This window comes from Fistularia commersonii, chromosome 27 (assembly GCF_037954325.1).
Source record: "Fistularia commersonii isolate RoL2024-O1a breed Wild chromosome 27, RoL_Fcom_v1.0, whole genome shotgun sequence".
Classification (NCBI taxonomy): domain Eukaryota; kingdom Metazoa; phylum Chordata; class Actinopteri; order Syngnathiformes; family Fistulariidae; genus Fistularia; species Fistularia commersonii.
This window is the reverse complement of record NC_141310.1, coordinates 4192069-4207749: the sequence shown is the minus strand read 5'-3', so window position 1 is coordinate 4207749 and position 15681 is coordinate 4192069. Positions and strand designations below refer to the sequence as shown.

Sequence of the window (15681 nt, the reverse complement as noted above, 5' to 3'; positions counted from 1 at the left end):
ACTGAAATATTTGTCTCTAAACATAGATGTCCAGGTTCTCATGGTCCCCAAAGGACGTATCCATGCAAAAATGATAGGTGCCAAAGGTTATTTTCATTTTCATTTATTGTTTTATTGGTATAAAAGGTATAAAACTATTGACATTTTCATCAGGCTCTGCCGCTGTGACATCGGGAAACCCCTTGCTGGTCTGCTGAGCTCTGCTGTAAACGTATGGGCCCATCCACGCAGGCTGCAGATGTGGTTCTCCGGAGATTTCGTTTCAATGGATTTCTTTTTTTTATCTCCTGGATTTAGGCATTTGGCCAGCAGTTTTATATATAATCCCACCAACCAAACATAAGCGGAGTATCACAGTGCGAGTTTGTCCTCCTCTATGTGGGTCTAATTTTCTTCTTCACTGCGACCAGATAGACACACTGCTCTCATTGCCGTGGAGTTAATTCGGCTGAAATGCTTCTCTAATGATATATTTATGCTTAAGGGATTTTGTGTAAAAAAAAAATTAAAAAAAATTCTCTCACAGACTGATGCCAATGTGAACAGAACTCCGTCACTCAATTTAGCTTTAAGTCTGTGAATAACAAGCTGTTGTTTTTTGGACTCAGAAGCTATGATCTGTGCTCGTAGAAAGTTGGATTTCGGCGTTAAGAAAATTAGTTTGGTGAAGTTCAGTGGAAAATAGACAAGGGCGAGTTTACAAATGCTGATGATGGTGTTTCATTCAGAGATTTTGTCAGAGTAAATGTGTATTTAAAGGACAATGGTGTGTGTTGAAAATAGACCAGGGCATGACACTGTGACTTCAAGATGAACCTGTGGTTTCTATAATCCGTGTCCGGATCAACACGCTCGTCCACAAATTTTATTAATCCGAAACGGCACAAATAAATATATAACTCCTAAATAATACAACAGTGCCCCCTGGCTGTGCTTCACTGCCAAACGGACCAGTCGTCAGACAACACTGGTTTTACAGTTAAATACACTGAATATTGACCATATGAACAAAAATCATATCAATTCAAACAAAGGTACAGGCATACTCAACAGTCTTTAGCATACATGTTTAAAGATATTTCTTTGACTTATCACTAGATTGTTCACTTGAATGTATGTGTATTATATCAAGTTCACTTCTTATAGCCTGCCCATTGAAGGGCATAATCAGGATCACATATACAACTGAAAACACTGTAAAAGGAAGATCATCACCTGATCTAATGTCCGAGTGAAGCAGCCGGCGTAGAAAGTAGCGACGGCAGGAGTTCAGAATTTATGTAAAAGTTCCATGACGGCAATTGTTGTGCTCTGACCAAAGATGAAGGCTCCAACAACGACGGTTATGACGCCCCAGACTGTTAGGATTACTCTGCAGAAAGGTGAAAGAAGCTGGTATTAGCACAAGCGACATAGAAGGGCACGAGCAATGACCACGTGCGTGCACGCTCACCTCACTCTCGGGGTCACGGGTTCACTTTGCATCGTGAACACTAAGCAGAGACCTGCAATGCGAGAAGAGACACGCCGCTTCCTGAGTCACCTCACATAAGGTCATGTGCGGAGCCATCGGCCACAGTTTGGACGAGGCTCATTGGAGAGGTTGATGCAAATCAAAGTGTTCGACGGGTGATTTATGAAAACGATCCGGTCACAACCCTCCCATCAAAAAAAAAAACAACAAAAAAACAATTACTTTGGTTAAGTTAAAGCTAAATATTGAATTTATGCATGCAACAAATCTATTTAGAATACACTGGTTTCTACATCTTTTTGATTGTAATCTGTATTTTAGTTTGCATTTGGACGTATTTAGAGATGTTAACTTCAGGAAAATAATAAGAAATGGATATATATTTAAAGAGCATTTTATGATGCAAATAAATCACGTGTTAGAAGTGTCGTAGATCAATTTAAGGAGAAAAGGCTCCTGATGACCAAAAATTACACATAATGTTTGGTCACGTCACTGCTGATTAAAAGCAAACCCTCAAAGAAATAAAACTGAAAGAAAGTAGTATCGGCTTCTTACCAGGGAAGATGAAAATAAAGAAGGCGCTGATTCCTCCTATTACACTGATAACTTCACCCATGTCGGGGACAAACATGGCAATGAGGAGTGTGACGGCGATCCAGATGACGGTAAGAATCACCCTGCAGCGGCTCTCGAACGAGTGCGTGACGATTCCCTGGCGATGTCTTCGGATACGTAGAATCAGGTTCAGGATGACAGATCTGATGACACACACACACACACCTTGGGTTTAGATGGTAAAAAAATACTTACCCAAACAACAATGTGAATTTTTCTCTACTTGTTGCAGAAAGTGACATCGGGGGTCGCCTACCTGCCTAGCAGAAGAATAATGGGATAGATGGTAACAATTGATATTCCAAAAAGAAGCCTGGAAATGATCATGACCACATCATTTCCCGGATATGACATCAGGATGTCTGAAGCGACGGTTCGGCCAAAAGTCAGGAAGCCATAAACACCTGGCGGGGGGAGAGACCGACGCGATCATTAGCTTTAATTTGCTGTCTGATGCTGATGTTCTGGAGGAATCTCACCTGTGAGTGTGTAGATGAGTAAGCAGAACAACATGGAAACCACAGAGATGACGACCCAGTGCAGGAGCCTCTGGTTTTCCATGCTGCTGTAGATCGCTATACAGGCTTCATGGCACTGCAAGCAATTTTTTTGGGTGAATTATATTTATGCCTTCAATTGACACGAATCACCTCACAAATAACGAATGAAGAAATTCTAGTCTAATCAGACTTTTCTACTGATCTCACCTGGAAGCCAAAGCAGATTGTGGGCACGACACTGAACATGGATGCCCACGAACCTACTCTGAAAATCCAAGAGGGAGATGTTAACAGACGCGCACAATACAACAGCCACAGATGAATAATCGAACTAAAACACTGCGACTGACCCTTGGCTCGGCTCAGGTGTTATGATGACGTGGTTCTCTATCAGGTAATATTTGACAATTACCGCCACACACAGGTATGTTGCGGCCAACGTCCCCAAGACACTGATATAGACAGAAGAAAGTGATAAACAGAAGAAAAACACAGTTCAAATGTAAGTAATAGGGTTACATACCTCGTGTATTTCTGGATACCGATTTCTTTTGGGATGGATAATGGTAGGATGATGAGGAGGCACATGACGAAGAGGGCGAACCGCTGGTCTGTGTACCAGTGATACGGCATGTCTCCCTCGCTTGACCCCGTCACCGTCTCGTACAAAGAAATGCACACTGGAGACACGAGCGGTCAGTTTCAACACTATTTATCCGTTACATCGTCAACATGTCAAATAAACGAACCGAAGTTTCTTTGTGAAAAGGCCGACCTGCATTTGAAGCAGACGCTTTGTTGCTTATCATTGCTTATTATAACCACACAAAGAACATTTAACTATCCAGATAACGGAACAACTCTGTGTACGAGTACTAAACATTTTGTTCTATCACAGTAAGTGCATTCAGCCATCTGCTCTGCGCTCTGTGCAGAATTTATGATCAAAATGGGTTTTCGGGTGTGTTTGTAAATCCAATCAAATGCTCTGTTTAAAATTGGAACAGAGCAAAAACATTAACAGGATTAGAGGGGTTTCGGATGGGCGAAACGACAAAAGAAAAATGAAAAAGGGGTTGCATTTCGACCTCCGGTCACATGTTTATCCTCCTGCAAGCTAGAATGAAAATTAAAGTGCAGATGATTCGCGCTTCCAAAGAGATTAATATTTCGATATGGGAAATAGCTGCTAAATTATTCAGTGAGGCACCTTAAGACAATGAAAACAGCAACATTTTGTAGCCTGTACAAATTCTACTGTGAGTGTAGTGAAAAATGTGTGGTGTGATTTACTTGATGTCGGTACTTGACGCCCCAGGATCAAATATGAAAAAAACAACAACTTCTTTTTCAATCATATCCAGTTTTTCTGCTCTGTCTTGATCTCTTATTGTTTCTTCTCTTCTCTTGACAAGCAAATTACATGGAAATACCGAAAGATATGTCGATCATACACGTCTTGTTCATTTGATTTTTGTTTTTGTTGTTTGACTTGGTATGTGGTAACACGGACATTCAGACAAATAGACATTACACACCAGAAAGAGTAAACGCTATCTAGTGATTTTTTTTGGGGGTAATTTTCTTACATCGACTTACATCGACACAAGCATGACAAACATTACAGTTTTTGGAATCTATTATTGTTCATCATAAAACCATGATGTTTTAAATTGGCAGTTTGTCCCAAGATAAAGCAAGGTAAACGAAAGTTGGCCCGTTTCTAAAAGCGATGTTTTTGGTGTTCAGATGTTCCCTGGTGTTATAATCTGTCTGTGAACATCAGCTCATATGTGACAGGTTTTGATGAAGAAGGAACCGTTTGAACACGGGTGTAGACCACCCGAAAACAGCCATCAACCCCAAACCATGAATACAGGAGCGTTTTCCTACTTACGTTTCTCCAGCTGGTCCTGCACCACCACCAGGAAGGCAACACATATCATGAAGAGGTTGAAACAGAAGCAAACCTCGCACAGTTGGCCGACCGCTCGTCCACACACCTCTCGCACCACGTCCTGATACGTCTTCTGTCTGCTGACGGACGAGGAATAGCCCAGGATGACCAAGCCGCTGACAAGAAATATCAAGGAGACCTGCAGGAGAACCAAGGACTCCGGTTTGAAAAACATCAGACCGCTCATCGTTGAGTGGACGTTTGAGTTTTCATCACTGCACTGCCAATACCACTCAGCTGTGCGACAAATAATTGAGCAGATTTAAGCCAGCGTTAGAGCAGAAATGTGTTAAAAATACAAATAAACAGTGGTTGGAAATTGCACAAGAACATCATGATTTTATTCACACTGGAGAAAAGCAATAACCGTGGGCCTGTTATTTACCCATTTGGCCATAACTGTTTCCGTTGGGAGGAGTAAGTGGCTATTCACCCTGTGGGAGCTAATTAAAATGGTTAGTGTTTTTCCAACCAACTTTTAAAATTAGAAAAGGGCAAAGTATTGCTGTTTGTGAGGCTACATTAGTCTGAAATTTTACCCGTGGCTGTTCCGTGAGCCTATTTAAACATTACCTAAAATGATCTATATGAAGGACATTTATAAATGATGATATGTAACATTGTTTGGAGATAATTAAAAAATGATTTCTGAAAATATTGTGATTGAAACTGTGGCATTTTTTCTGTCTGGAGCATAAAATGCATTTGACACGTCTACATATCTATCGCATCGATCTGATTTCTGATACTAATTCAACACGTAGACTGTTTTTGTACACAGCACCATTAAAGAATGACTGGTCATCATCTTTCACCCATTAATGGACCAAACGATCAGTAGCTCTTCTCTGAAAATTCTTTGAAGATCCATGTGTTCAGTCAGACGACAAAGTGCAATGAAAGTTCAGGTTCTCACCTAAACTGGAGCTTCATTAGAGCTCACGTGTGAAAAACATGCGCCTCTTTCACACTGAGGAGACAAAGTCCTGTCAGTGTGTAGGCAGCATACGCGCCACACGGAGAGCCGCTCACTTAAAATGCGCGTTATTCATAAATACTGAAAATATATATCAGTTTTGAGGATAATGAATTAACGTTGCGCTGCCTCTACTCACCAGCTCCACACTGACAGCGGTGTTGACTCCCCCGGCCTTCTGGAAGGCCCAGGGGAAGTTGAGCAGTCCGGCTCCAAGCGCAGACTTCAGCATGATGAAGACCGCGCCAAAGGAGCCCAGCTGTGGAGCCTCCGCGTGGGATGCAGACCGAGAAAACAGGCTGATGCTCTCCCGGGCCAGCTCCTCCATGATCCCGCTGTTCTTCTGTGCTCAGCTGACTTCTTCAAACTGCTCCAGGTGTTCCGATCATCTTCTAATGACCTGGCAAGCGGTGAGCCATGCAAATATATACTCCTGCAGCCGCAGGCACACATGGGTCACATGGTCTAATTGGACATTTTGACTATTAAAAATTTCACTCTGAGGTGAGAAATGTATCACTAAAGTGAGTGTGTTTGCCCGTGTTCCCGCTCTCATTCTGCGCTAGTCAGACTCCGGGCTGTGCTGTGGGGATGCAGCCGACCTGATGGCTTCTCGGTCGGTGCAAATTGGCAAAGGAGAAGAAGAATAAGACCAAATTGAAGAAAACGAAGCGTTACGATTTTTCCGTCGCTTGAAATCCCGGTCGAATTACCCTGCCCCGTGTCAAAAATAACGTTTCTGTTCTCTATCATATGCCTAATCTAGATCATCGCTGTACATTATGAAAATTACATATTACCTTCAGATGCACAAAGATGAAGAAATAAATGCTTTTGCCTGCCTTTATTCATTCATTGAGGGTCCAGGCAGACCTTTGGTGTCACATTTAGTAAAGTCTTCAGCTCTGGCCCACAGTCCACCCCAGTTTGTTTGGTTTATTTGTCTAATCCTGCCTTCGGGAGGACAAACAAAAGCCAACAGACATGGGTGGATTTATTGAAACATTGGTCCTGGTGAGGATATGCGCGTCTCACAGTGCCTGTCCAGTTTATTTGTCTGTCTGTCAGCAGGATTACATGAAAATCACTGGACCGATTTAATTACATTTTTTCTTTTGTTTCATCCAGGAAGTTGCCAGAATGAACCCTTTAAATTCAACGGAGGGCCCGGGAATATTTCTTTAACATTGTAAAGATAATGAGAGATGCTGGAGAGTATAAACTGGGTGCAAGGAGAATTACTATCTAACTTACTGTATGTCCATCAAGCGGGCACGTACGCAACTGATTGAATGCACGATGTGCGAATTCCAACAAGTTGCTGGGTGCAACTGGCAGGTAATGCAGGTCCAAAAAGTAGCCATCAAACCATGGTTTCTGTCATCTGTTGTTACCCCTCATAGTTGCTGACTGTAGTCAATATAGAGAAATTACTCAAAAGCCATTTTTACTCGAGATGGGACTATAGATAGTGCAATCAGCATGTTTTGGTCTTCAGACGGGTTTTTCTTCCATTTTGCCAGAAAAGCGTAAAGCAAGGCTTTTTATGGCAATTGGTCAGGGTGCAAACTACTGGTGGTTGATCTACAATTCAACTCCCAACTTGGCCGGACCTTTACATGTTTCACCTTTTTTTTAGACGTCTGTTATACGGTGTTCTAACATACCTGTCGGAATTCCTGAAAGACTGAAAATGATACTGACCGCTGAAAACGCAGCGATATCTCCAGGCGAGCATACATCACTTTCACCAGTGAGGGGATGTTTTTGGTGCCCTCTGTCAGAATTAAAAAGAAACTACAACAACTAATCGTGAAATGCTCATTTCATTCTAAAAGAAATCAAGAAATACTGTGCACATATTGAATGGATGAGGAATGCTCCATTAGTGCATATCTTGTTTGATATTGTTGCAACGATGTGTTCTCACTCCCCTTAATAACTAATGCAGCTGCAGTTATGTATGCATCACATGCTAACACCAGCTTGAACAGTCTGTACATCACAGAACATCCTCTGTCTGTTTATCTGTCAGTATCATCATATGAAAACCCCTTTAACGGGAGGTCAAATCCAAACATTTATCCAAAATAAGACCAAGAACGGGGAGTTCATGTGTTCTGTAGCTTATAGGTTCACAGTATATTCTGTGCATCTGTTGTATGACCTGGTCCTATAGGATGGATGACATGATGTTTTGACATGTGGCCTCTATAATCCTAAGTATGTACGTTGCTGCAAACCATCTGTTATTCAGAGGAGAAGAACTGGTCTAAACACAGTTTTGCTGCAAAAGAAAAAGATGAATAACAGTTGTAATATATCAACAGCTGGTTGCAGGAGTGGAAGCTTTGGTTTTACCTTGAACATTCTTCAATTGAAGATTTGAGTGAAATTCAGGACAAGCTCAGATTAGTGTCTGAGGAGACCAATAAAAGACTTAACATTCCCCCTTCATGGAACATTTTCTTTCCACAGTGAGCAACATTTCAAGCACAGTGGAAGTGTAGGAATATTCTAATTGATGAATAATAAACCGTGAACCGGAAGTGATCCAGATTAACAATCATTCATTCATTATCTATACCCCTTCTCCTGCACTCCTGGTCACAGAGGAGGCCGGAGCCGATCCCAACTATCATTGAGCGCGAGGCGGGGTTCACCCTGGATTTGTCGCCAGTCGATAGCAGGGCCACATGTCGAGACAGAAAAAAAAAAATCTCATTCACATATCCAGGCACTTGAGGGTCTCCAATGAACCTCCTGTATGTGTTTGGATTGTGCACGGAACGCAAGAACCCGGAGGAAACCCATGTTCGGAGAGAACATGGAGAATGCAAATAGAAAGGTCCTCTGGCGAAATCAAACCAGGGATCTTTTTGCTGTGAGGCAGAAGCACTGCGCCAGTTTGTCCTCCGGATTAACACCTTGGGAACATGAAAGTGTATGCAATCATGACTGGGCACAGGCTGATTCAGAACTGACTGAAAATACATGCTTGGTGTTGGAGGTCTGCAAATGTCTAGAGTCCAAAGAACAGTCTTCAAGTTTCTGTTCAAAACATGAGAATTATTTGTGCTGTACTGATAGAATTTGAGACCTTCCATCCATGATTCATTGTTTTTAATTATTGGGAATATTTCATCATGTTGAAAACAAACGTTTGCTTCTCTTCAGACAGCAGTGTCTCTATGAAGTGTAAAATGTTTGGCATATTGTGTTATAGATTTTAGAGCAGGGGAAGAAGCGCACCTTGAGTCAAGTGCAATATGTGAAGCAGCGATATTAAAATCATCAGTGACCTTTGTCTGTTGGAGGCTGAAAGATGATGACCCGCGTTCACACAATTGATTTTAATCAGTTTTAATACATGAATCTATCAGCGGAATGTAAAGCGGGAGGTCGGCCGGGTTTCGTCATGTCAGCTCACATCACGGTCACATCATTGTTCACCACAATGGTGAGCATCCTCCCCACCCCCCTGTGCCACGACTCCCAGGGCACTAAAACTGTTTTGAAGGATTTTGAGGCACATCCTGCCACACACAGGATGAATAAAGACAGATGAGATTAATCTTCTCATGACACTGTTGTTATGAAACAGTTTAAGAGTATTAAGTTAACGCACTCAAAAAACACAAAACAAAACAAATACCTACAACTTCGAGAAGACATGGTCTCAGTTAAGGGGAAACTGAGTAATTACTGTGAAGGTACTTTTAATGACATTTTGCTTTTGTTTTTGTGGTGGTGGTGGTTTACAAACGAGAGTGAAACACTCTACAACACTGTGAAAGAATGAAAATGCTGCAAATAATTACAAGTGAAATCCCATTGTGATTGTGCTTCAGTCCATCGGAAGAGCCCTTCTCAGACACAGCAATATAGTCCAGTTTTCACATATCTGGTCATTTCTTTAGTTTTAGTTTTATCCTAATATAGATATAGATATAGATATAGATATAGATATAGATATAGATATAGATGACTGCACACTTTCATTCTGAATATTGATTTACAATTTATCATAGGTGATGAATCAATTTTTCTGCACAAGTAAACACATTGTTACCTGGTATTGAAAAAAACACCCTTTGGATCACAACTGCTTGGAAAAAAAAAATCAATAAATAACTTTGGTGTGTTTACTGATTCACTGCGTGCTATACTTCAACTTGGTTTCTTCAAGTTATTGATCTTTCCATCCCGTGATATTGGACAGAGGCTGCAATCAATTCCTTCAATCACATTTTTATTTCAGAGTGAAATGAATGAATGCAAAAAAAAACATAGAATCAGATCATGACCAAATATATTATATGTCCGATTAAAATAGAACACTTCAAGAAAAATCTCTCTTTCTGATCTATCTTTTCCAACTTTGGGATTTATGTGTGTGTGTGTGTCTGTGTGTGTGTGTGTGTGTGTGTGTGTGTGCGGGTGGAAGTATATATATATATATATATATATATATATGTGTGTGTGTGTGTGTGTGTGTGTGTGTGTGTGTGTGTGTGTGTGTGTGCATGTATATCACTGAAATGAAGGGTTTTATTTACTGAAGAATCAAAATCCACACCTTAATGTATCCGCACAGCAATGTGGAGCAATTGAGTGATGGTTGTTGAAGGTGACTCACAAAGAGACAATGTTTGCTTCGTGCATGGTGGTAACATAAAAAGAAAAGTATACAAGTATAAAAGAATCGTCCACACCGCCGTCTCGGAGGAAACCTGGTGCTCACGGAAACGTAGCACAGTGTAAGAAGAGCTAACTAGAGCCGAGGCAGCGCTAATAAAGTGCTGCAAATGGGGAAAATGAATGTGGTGAGAGTGGGGTTGTTCTTGAATGTCTGGCCTTTCAGTGTCTCCTGGTTGGTCTGTTCAGAGGTGGGGGGGGTCTGGGCTGCAGGCACGGTGCTGGGTGCCAGGGTGGTTCTGCTGGCACACATATCGTAGAGGTTTCCAGAGAACTGCGCCTTCCTGGACTCCTGTCTGAGAGACTCCCAGACTGCAGCTGCTTCTCCAGGACAACCTTCCAGTGCAGAGTTTGCACAAATATGGAACATATTCCAGGATCTTCAAGGAACCAGGAAAAAAAATATTTTATTAACAAGAAGGGCATGCAAGACATGCAAGCCGTACTCCCTGCAATACAAAGCAGAACAAAGCTGCTGTAGTGAGCTGCCATCATTGCAAACATTGAATACATAAGAGAATTTATTTTAATTTCTCAATTATTATATCTCATTTATTTTAATTTCACAGCCCCCATTAATCTTTGACTTCTTGGCTGCTTATCCACAAATATAATAATTCTGTCGTCCTTTATTTCACAGCAGTGAAACAGGTCCTAATGAGGTGTAATGATCTGCTCTTGATTTTGTGTAAGGAATGTGTTACTTTACTTTTCCCCTGCAGTTCTTCCGGTGACATTTCGGTCCAACCTCTAGAGCATCCCATGTATTGCTAATGTAGTTGAATATCCAAAGAAATAGTGTAATAGTGATGTATCACTGCAGGTTCTGTAGCCATACATATATGATAATACATTGGTAAAAATCAAAAAATGTGAAATAAATGCGCGGCTCATTTTAACAGGACTATTATGTGATCTGACCAATTGAATTATCTTTTACTGAGACCTTCAGTGGAAAAATAGAAGAAATAAAACACCTTGTTTTATTGATATGGTACTATTAGTTGGTTCATTAATAACCTCAAACCATAAGGACTATGGAATATTCTCTGGAGGTGTAAAGTAGAAACTGAAAACTTTGTTTTATAGCCTTCATCTGTGCCATCGAAGCCTTTGTCATCGTTATTGTTCTTGTGGCTGAAGTGCATCTATTTAGGGAATAATTACCTTGCATCCATTACTGTGTGATGGCTTTTTATGTCTTATGAGGGATTGTTTGATAGATATAATGCCTATTTTTTTGCAAGATCATGGCTATAATTGTTTATTTTCATACCAATAGATAAGCACCCATAATAAAGATGGATGATTCTTTCAAATGCAAAGGAGTGCAGACCAGGTTGCTCCGCCAGAGACTCGAGGAGGAAGACTTGGACATTCTCTATACACAAAGAGCAGCCGTGCTTTTGATGAATGTGACTGGGACTTGGTTATGGCAAGCCTGAAAAATAATTTGTAAACTACTTACGCAGCACTACACAACAAAAAGTCCCATTATTTTCCCCTCAGAGATCAACAGAAATAACAAAAAAAACTGTGCTGAGGACAACTGCATGTGCGTGCATAGAAAAGATGCATTGGTTATGTTTTCAAAGCTTGCTTCCACTGTCCACAACCTGTCAATCCAAGTTTAAGGATTAAAGTGGTGATCGTTTTAAATGGAGGATGGAGAAGATGTGACTCCATGGTTTATCAGGAGTGAGCCAAATATTCACCTGCAGATTGCGTCAATGTCTTGCGTGCGCTGGTCTTTCTGTGTTTCCACCAAACTGTCCCCAAGTGTGAGTAAACACTGAGCAAAACTCTTGTAGATGGAGCCGCATGAAGCAGGAATAGCTGCACCGCTGCATACACGAACCAAGCCTGCTGACGGAGAAACGAGCAGGTGCAAAATAAAGCCATAAATTATCAAGTTAACAGACTGTAAACACACAGTGAATGTAGCTGTGCAATGCTGTGAACCACTGATGGAGTGGATTTTTTTTTTTTCTTTTTCAAAAATCGCCTTGGTGTGTGGATGCGATTCGGCAAAATGAAGTATTTATAGAGACATGTTCCAACTGCTGATTGAAAAGATCAAATAGAAGAAAAAATATGTCGTGTCCCATTCATCTGGAGGGATTATGTATCCTCAGAGCCAAAGTCAATGTGAGTTGCATAATCACATATTCAAATGCATTGATCTCTATTACATGATGAAACCCTTGTTTGTTTTCAATAAAACACTCCTGACAACAGCAGTTGGCCGGGACTTATGATACATATATTGTAAGTGTATTGTAGGCCATGGGATGTTTAAAACTTAACTGCATCATTATTACATACACTATGGTGAAGTGGAGGTCAATGGGAAATATATGTGACATGTAAACTGGGGCTTTACGGGTAATGTTTTTCAAGGACAAAAGCAGAGCAAATGTAAAAACGTAAAGACGTTTCCTTTGTTGCCTCGAAAATCATGTTGCTCCAAAGAAAGTCACCTGTCCTCTGTAAGACTGTGTCACCTGACTCCAGGGATTTGCTCTTGTTCAGACAAGATGTTTTGACCTGACATGCAAAGGTCAGGCAAACCATCCCAGTTGGAGTTAATCCCAAAGTGGTACGACAGGTCAAAGTTAGGACTGGACTACATTCACTGTGACACTTATTTTCAAATCCTTTCGATAATCATTTCTAATATCCTCAAAATTGTGCTGCCCCGAATTCGGACTCACTTAAGCGATTTGCCTTTTTTCAGAAGAATCCTGGAGTTTGGGTTTAGTTCCTGTTTGCATTTCATTGGGATTTGCTTGTGTGAATCAAATTCTGCTTAATCTCTCCTGTGATGCAGTCTAAGCTCTGCAAAGCCTCCGCATCCCCCTTTATGGGGGGGATGCAACACCTTGCCCACTAGCCTCCTCTTTCTCTCTTTTCACGTGAACTCAAAGGACTCATTCAGGCTTTCACCCCATTGCACAGTAAGCTAGAGCACTTCAACATTTACAATAATTTCCCATATCAGTGCAGTTCTTAGTTTGCACGTCTAACAAACATGCTGTGGATCTTTTGGTTTCCTATTGGACAATTCTGCAAAGATCTGACTTGCAGGCATCGTAGAAGTCTTCTGTGAGGGTCTTGATCACCTATTTGTGTCACGATTGATCCTAGCCGCCCCCCAGAGGTTTCAGATGGTAGCGTTAGTTTTGTTTCCACTCTCTTTGGCCCCGCAAGCACCTGGGCGGACAGATCAGGTCCCAGAAGCACAGGCTGGACGGCCGTGTGAACATTTTGGTCTCTCCCATCTCCCACCTCCAATAACAACCCGGGGAGAAAAAAATATCTCCTAAACCCATTTAGTTTGGTTGAATAATTTTTTTTTTCAGAATGAATGTCACATTTGACTAAGACAGGTCGTTTTGGTACCCTTTACATTGTATATATATAAAACACTAACTGTGATAATATATTGTATTGAATTCAAATTCAAACACTAAATACGTGTGCGCACGCATGCTTTCATCAACGCACATATACACGCACACACAGATTTAGACCTATCATGAAGACAAATGCGTTTGTGAGAACATCTTTGCACAGTTTCTGAATGACTTAAATGAAAAATCTCTGCATATGAATTTAAAGTCAGAGCTTCGGGCATTTCCCATCACCTCGAATCAAGTAGTTTAACATAGCGTGATTGATTAAAAAGAGAGGGAGTAAAAAGTAAACACTTGGAAACCTTCACTCATGAGACTTACACACACACTTAAATCAAAGTTAATTCTTGCTTAAATCTTACAGAACACACTCAGTCAGTAGCAGTAAAGACAGAAATGATCTTACTGAGGCAGAAAGTGATGGGGAGCAGCATGGCCGCGGTGCCTGTTTGGGACTTCATCATTGTGCTCAGCGGGGTCCCGAGGAGCTGAGTCCCACCTCTGAACCAAAAGGCTCTGATGTGACGCTCCTGCTGACTGTAAATCCAGAGAATTTGTTTCGCTGCTTTAAAATGTGATGCGTCCTGCTATCCGTTGGGACTGCACGAGATTGTAAAATACAGCAATGCACACAGGCTGCTGGATTAACAGTGTCAGGCCTAACAGCCGTGTGTGTGTGTGTGTGTGTGTGTGTGTGTGTGTGTGTGTGTGTGTGTGTGTGTGTGTATGCATACACCAGGGAGGGGCACAAGGCGAGACCCAGGGAGAGTTAAGAGCCAACAGACCAATGACGGCATCACAACACACACTGGATTAAAGCACTGTAATTTCCGGTCTTTGGCATTTAGAACATTTATTTGATATACGAAAATATATTTGTAATGTAATTGTGATTGCAGTCAACGCCCATCAACCTGTGACAAAATCCCAGTTTAACGGTTACTGTCCTGTTTTTGTCACGTGAACTTGGGTATGACGGTCTATGTATCTTTATTTATTTTGAACAGATGGATGATGTCGCAGTGGAAATAAGAGTTCAGCTCACCTGGGGTTTGATGTGGAAGCACAGAGACCCCCTCCTCCCCCCTCCTCTCCTCTCCTGTGAGAATAGAGGTTACCCATGTGAGAATCATCCATTCTACGTTAAATGGGACATGAGTGGTCTGACAGGACAACAGCAGAACTCAAAAAATGACACGCACAGTCTGTTTTAAGACGGGTCTCTGATTTCATAACCATAAAAGCGGCCCTCCTTACCTCAGCTTCGGTCTTATGTTCCCTCCTCAACCTCCTAACCTCCAAATCCCCTGCTGCACCCCCACAGATGGCTCACACTCTGTGCATTAGCATAAGTCCTGCTTCACATCTGTATACTAACAGAGGAGGAATGATAACCCATTGTTAATCTGCAGCTTAAAGCGACCATTAACTACGGAATAATCTGTCTGTTCCTGGCACTGACGTCCCGATCAATACATCCGAGAAGATACTGCGGTTCCAGCTGACGAATCCTTCTTAGGACATCTTCATCTCCCTGACATATGTTGCTTCCGCATTGCAGACATATTTGAAAATTTTGAAACATAAGATCATCCTCTTCTGTGTTTATCTGATGCATTTATTATTTTTATCAGCGTGAGTTTCCCACTGCAGAGTCTGTCCACAAATGTCTTGTTCCTCAAGGATTTGGATTTATCAACATCATGGTTGGAGCTCCTAATACATGAATCCTGTCCTACCCCCATTTCCGAAATTGAGATCAATTCTGGAAGAAATGAAAGTGACCGTGATCTGGTGTAAAAAAGCACGCCTTGGGTTATCAGTTGGTGTGCAGGATATGACATAAATTAACAAGTGACAAGTGAGTGTGACGTAAGTGTTACACAGAAGGCAGAAATGGCAGTGTTTCCAACATTTACATTCTAGTTACACTTCAGGGTCGGGATTTTTTACTTGTACTTCCATAAAGAAGCTCGCTGACTCCAATTCCAAGGCTTTGATTTGTTTGATTTTGTTTGATTTTGTTTGCTGTCATCTCTGGT

The 15681-nt window shown here is 41.4% G+C and overlaps 2 protein-coding genes across 3 annotated transcripts; both read right to left on the bottom strand.

Annotated features, from left to right (window-relative positions):
• Positions 1-905: 905 nt before the first annotated feature.
• On the bottom strand, positions 906-5853 carry slc38a8b (solute carrier family 38 member 8b). Its single transcript, XM_086175077.1, has 10 exons — positions 5665-5853; positions 4490-4688; positions 3116-3272; positions 2943-3044; positions 2800-2857; positions 2572-2686; positions 2349-2496; positions 2033-2235; positions 1454-1505; positions 906-1372 (listed from the first exon to the last, which is right to left on the bottom strand). Exons 1-10 carry the CDS (start codon positions 5851-5853, stop codon positions 1270-1272), a joined length of 1326 nt encoding a protein of 441 aa, XP_086031203.1. The 3' UTR covers positions 906-1269.
• Positions 5854-10016: 4163 nt separating this feature from the next.
• Positions 10017-14303, bottom strand: nrn1lb (neuritin 1-like b). 2 transcript variants are annotated; one of them, XM_086175087.1, is made up of 3 exons: positions 14046-14303; positions 11939-12089; positions 10017-10603 (listed from the first exon to the last, which is right to left on the bottom strand). In XM_086175087.1, the coding sequence occupies exons 1-3, from the start codon at positions 14101-14103 to the stop codon at positions 10300-10302; spliced, it is 513 nt and encodes a 170-aa protein (XP_086031213.1). In that variant the 5' UTR covers positions 14104-14303; the 3' UTR covers positions 10017-10299. The 2 variants fall into 2 exon arrangements, with proteins under 2 accessions (XP_086031213.1, XP_086031214.1); XM_086175088.1 differs by having other exon boundaries at positions 11939-12086.
• Between the last annotated feature and the right edge of the window lie 1378 nt (positions 14304-15681).

What these genes read in the sequence shown, in the direction of transcription:
- slc38a8b (XM_086175077.1), bottom strand. Translation starts at nt 5,853, where the DNA reads ATGGAGGAGCTGGCCCGGGAGAGCATCAGCCTGTTTTCTCGGTCTGCA. An exon ending in CCGCTGTCAGTGTGGAGCTG is followed by an intron (nt 4,689 to 5,664) that starts GTGAGTAGAGGC and finishes GTTCTCCTGCAG; the next exon opens with GTCTCCTTGATATTTCTTGT. An exon ending in GCAGGACCAGCTGGAGAAAC is followed by an intron (nt 3,273 to 4,489) that starts GTAAGTAGGAAA and finishes TCGTGTCTCCAG; the next exon opens with TGTGCATTTCTTTGTACGAG.
- nrn1lb (XM_086175087.1), bottom strand. Translation starts at nt 14,103, where the DNA reads ATGATGAAGTCCCAAACAGGCACCGCGGCCATGCTGCTCCCCATCACT. An exon ending in CCCCATCACTTTCTGCCTCA is followed by an intron (nt 12,090 to 14,045) that starts GTAAGATCATTT and finishes TTTCTCCGTCAG; the next exon opens with CAGGCTTGGTTCGTGTATGC. An exon ending in GACATTGACGCAATCTGCAG is followed by an intron (nt 10,604 to 11,938) that starts GTGAATATTTGG and finishes GGTTCCTTGAAG; the next exon opens with ATCCTGGAATATGTTCCATA.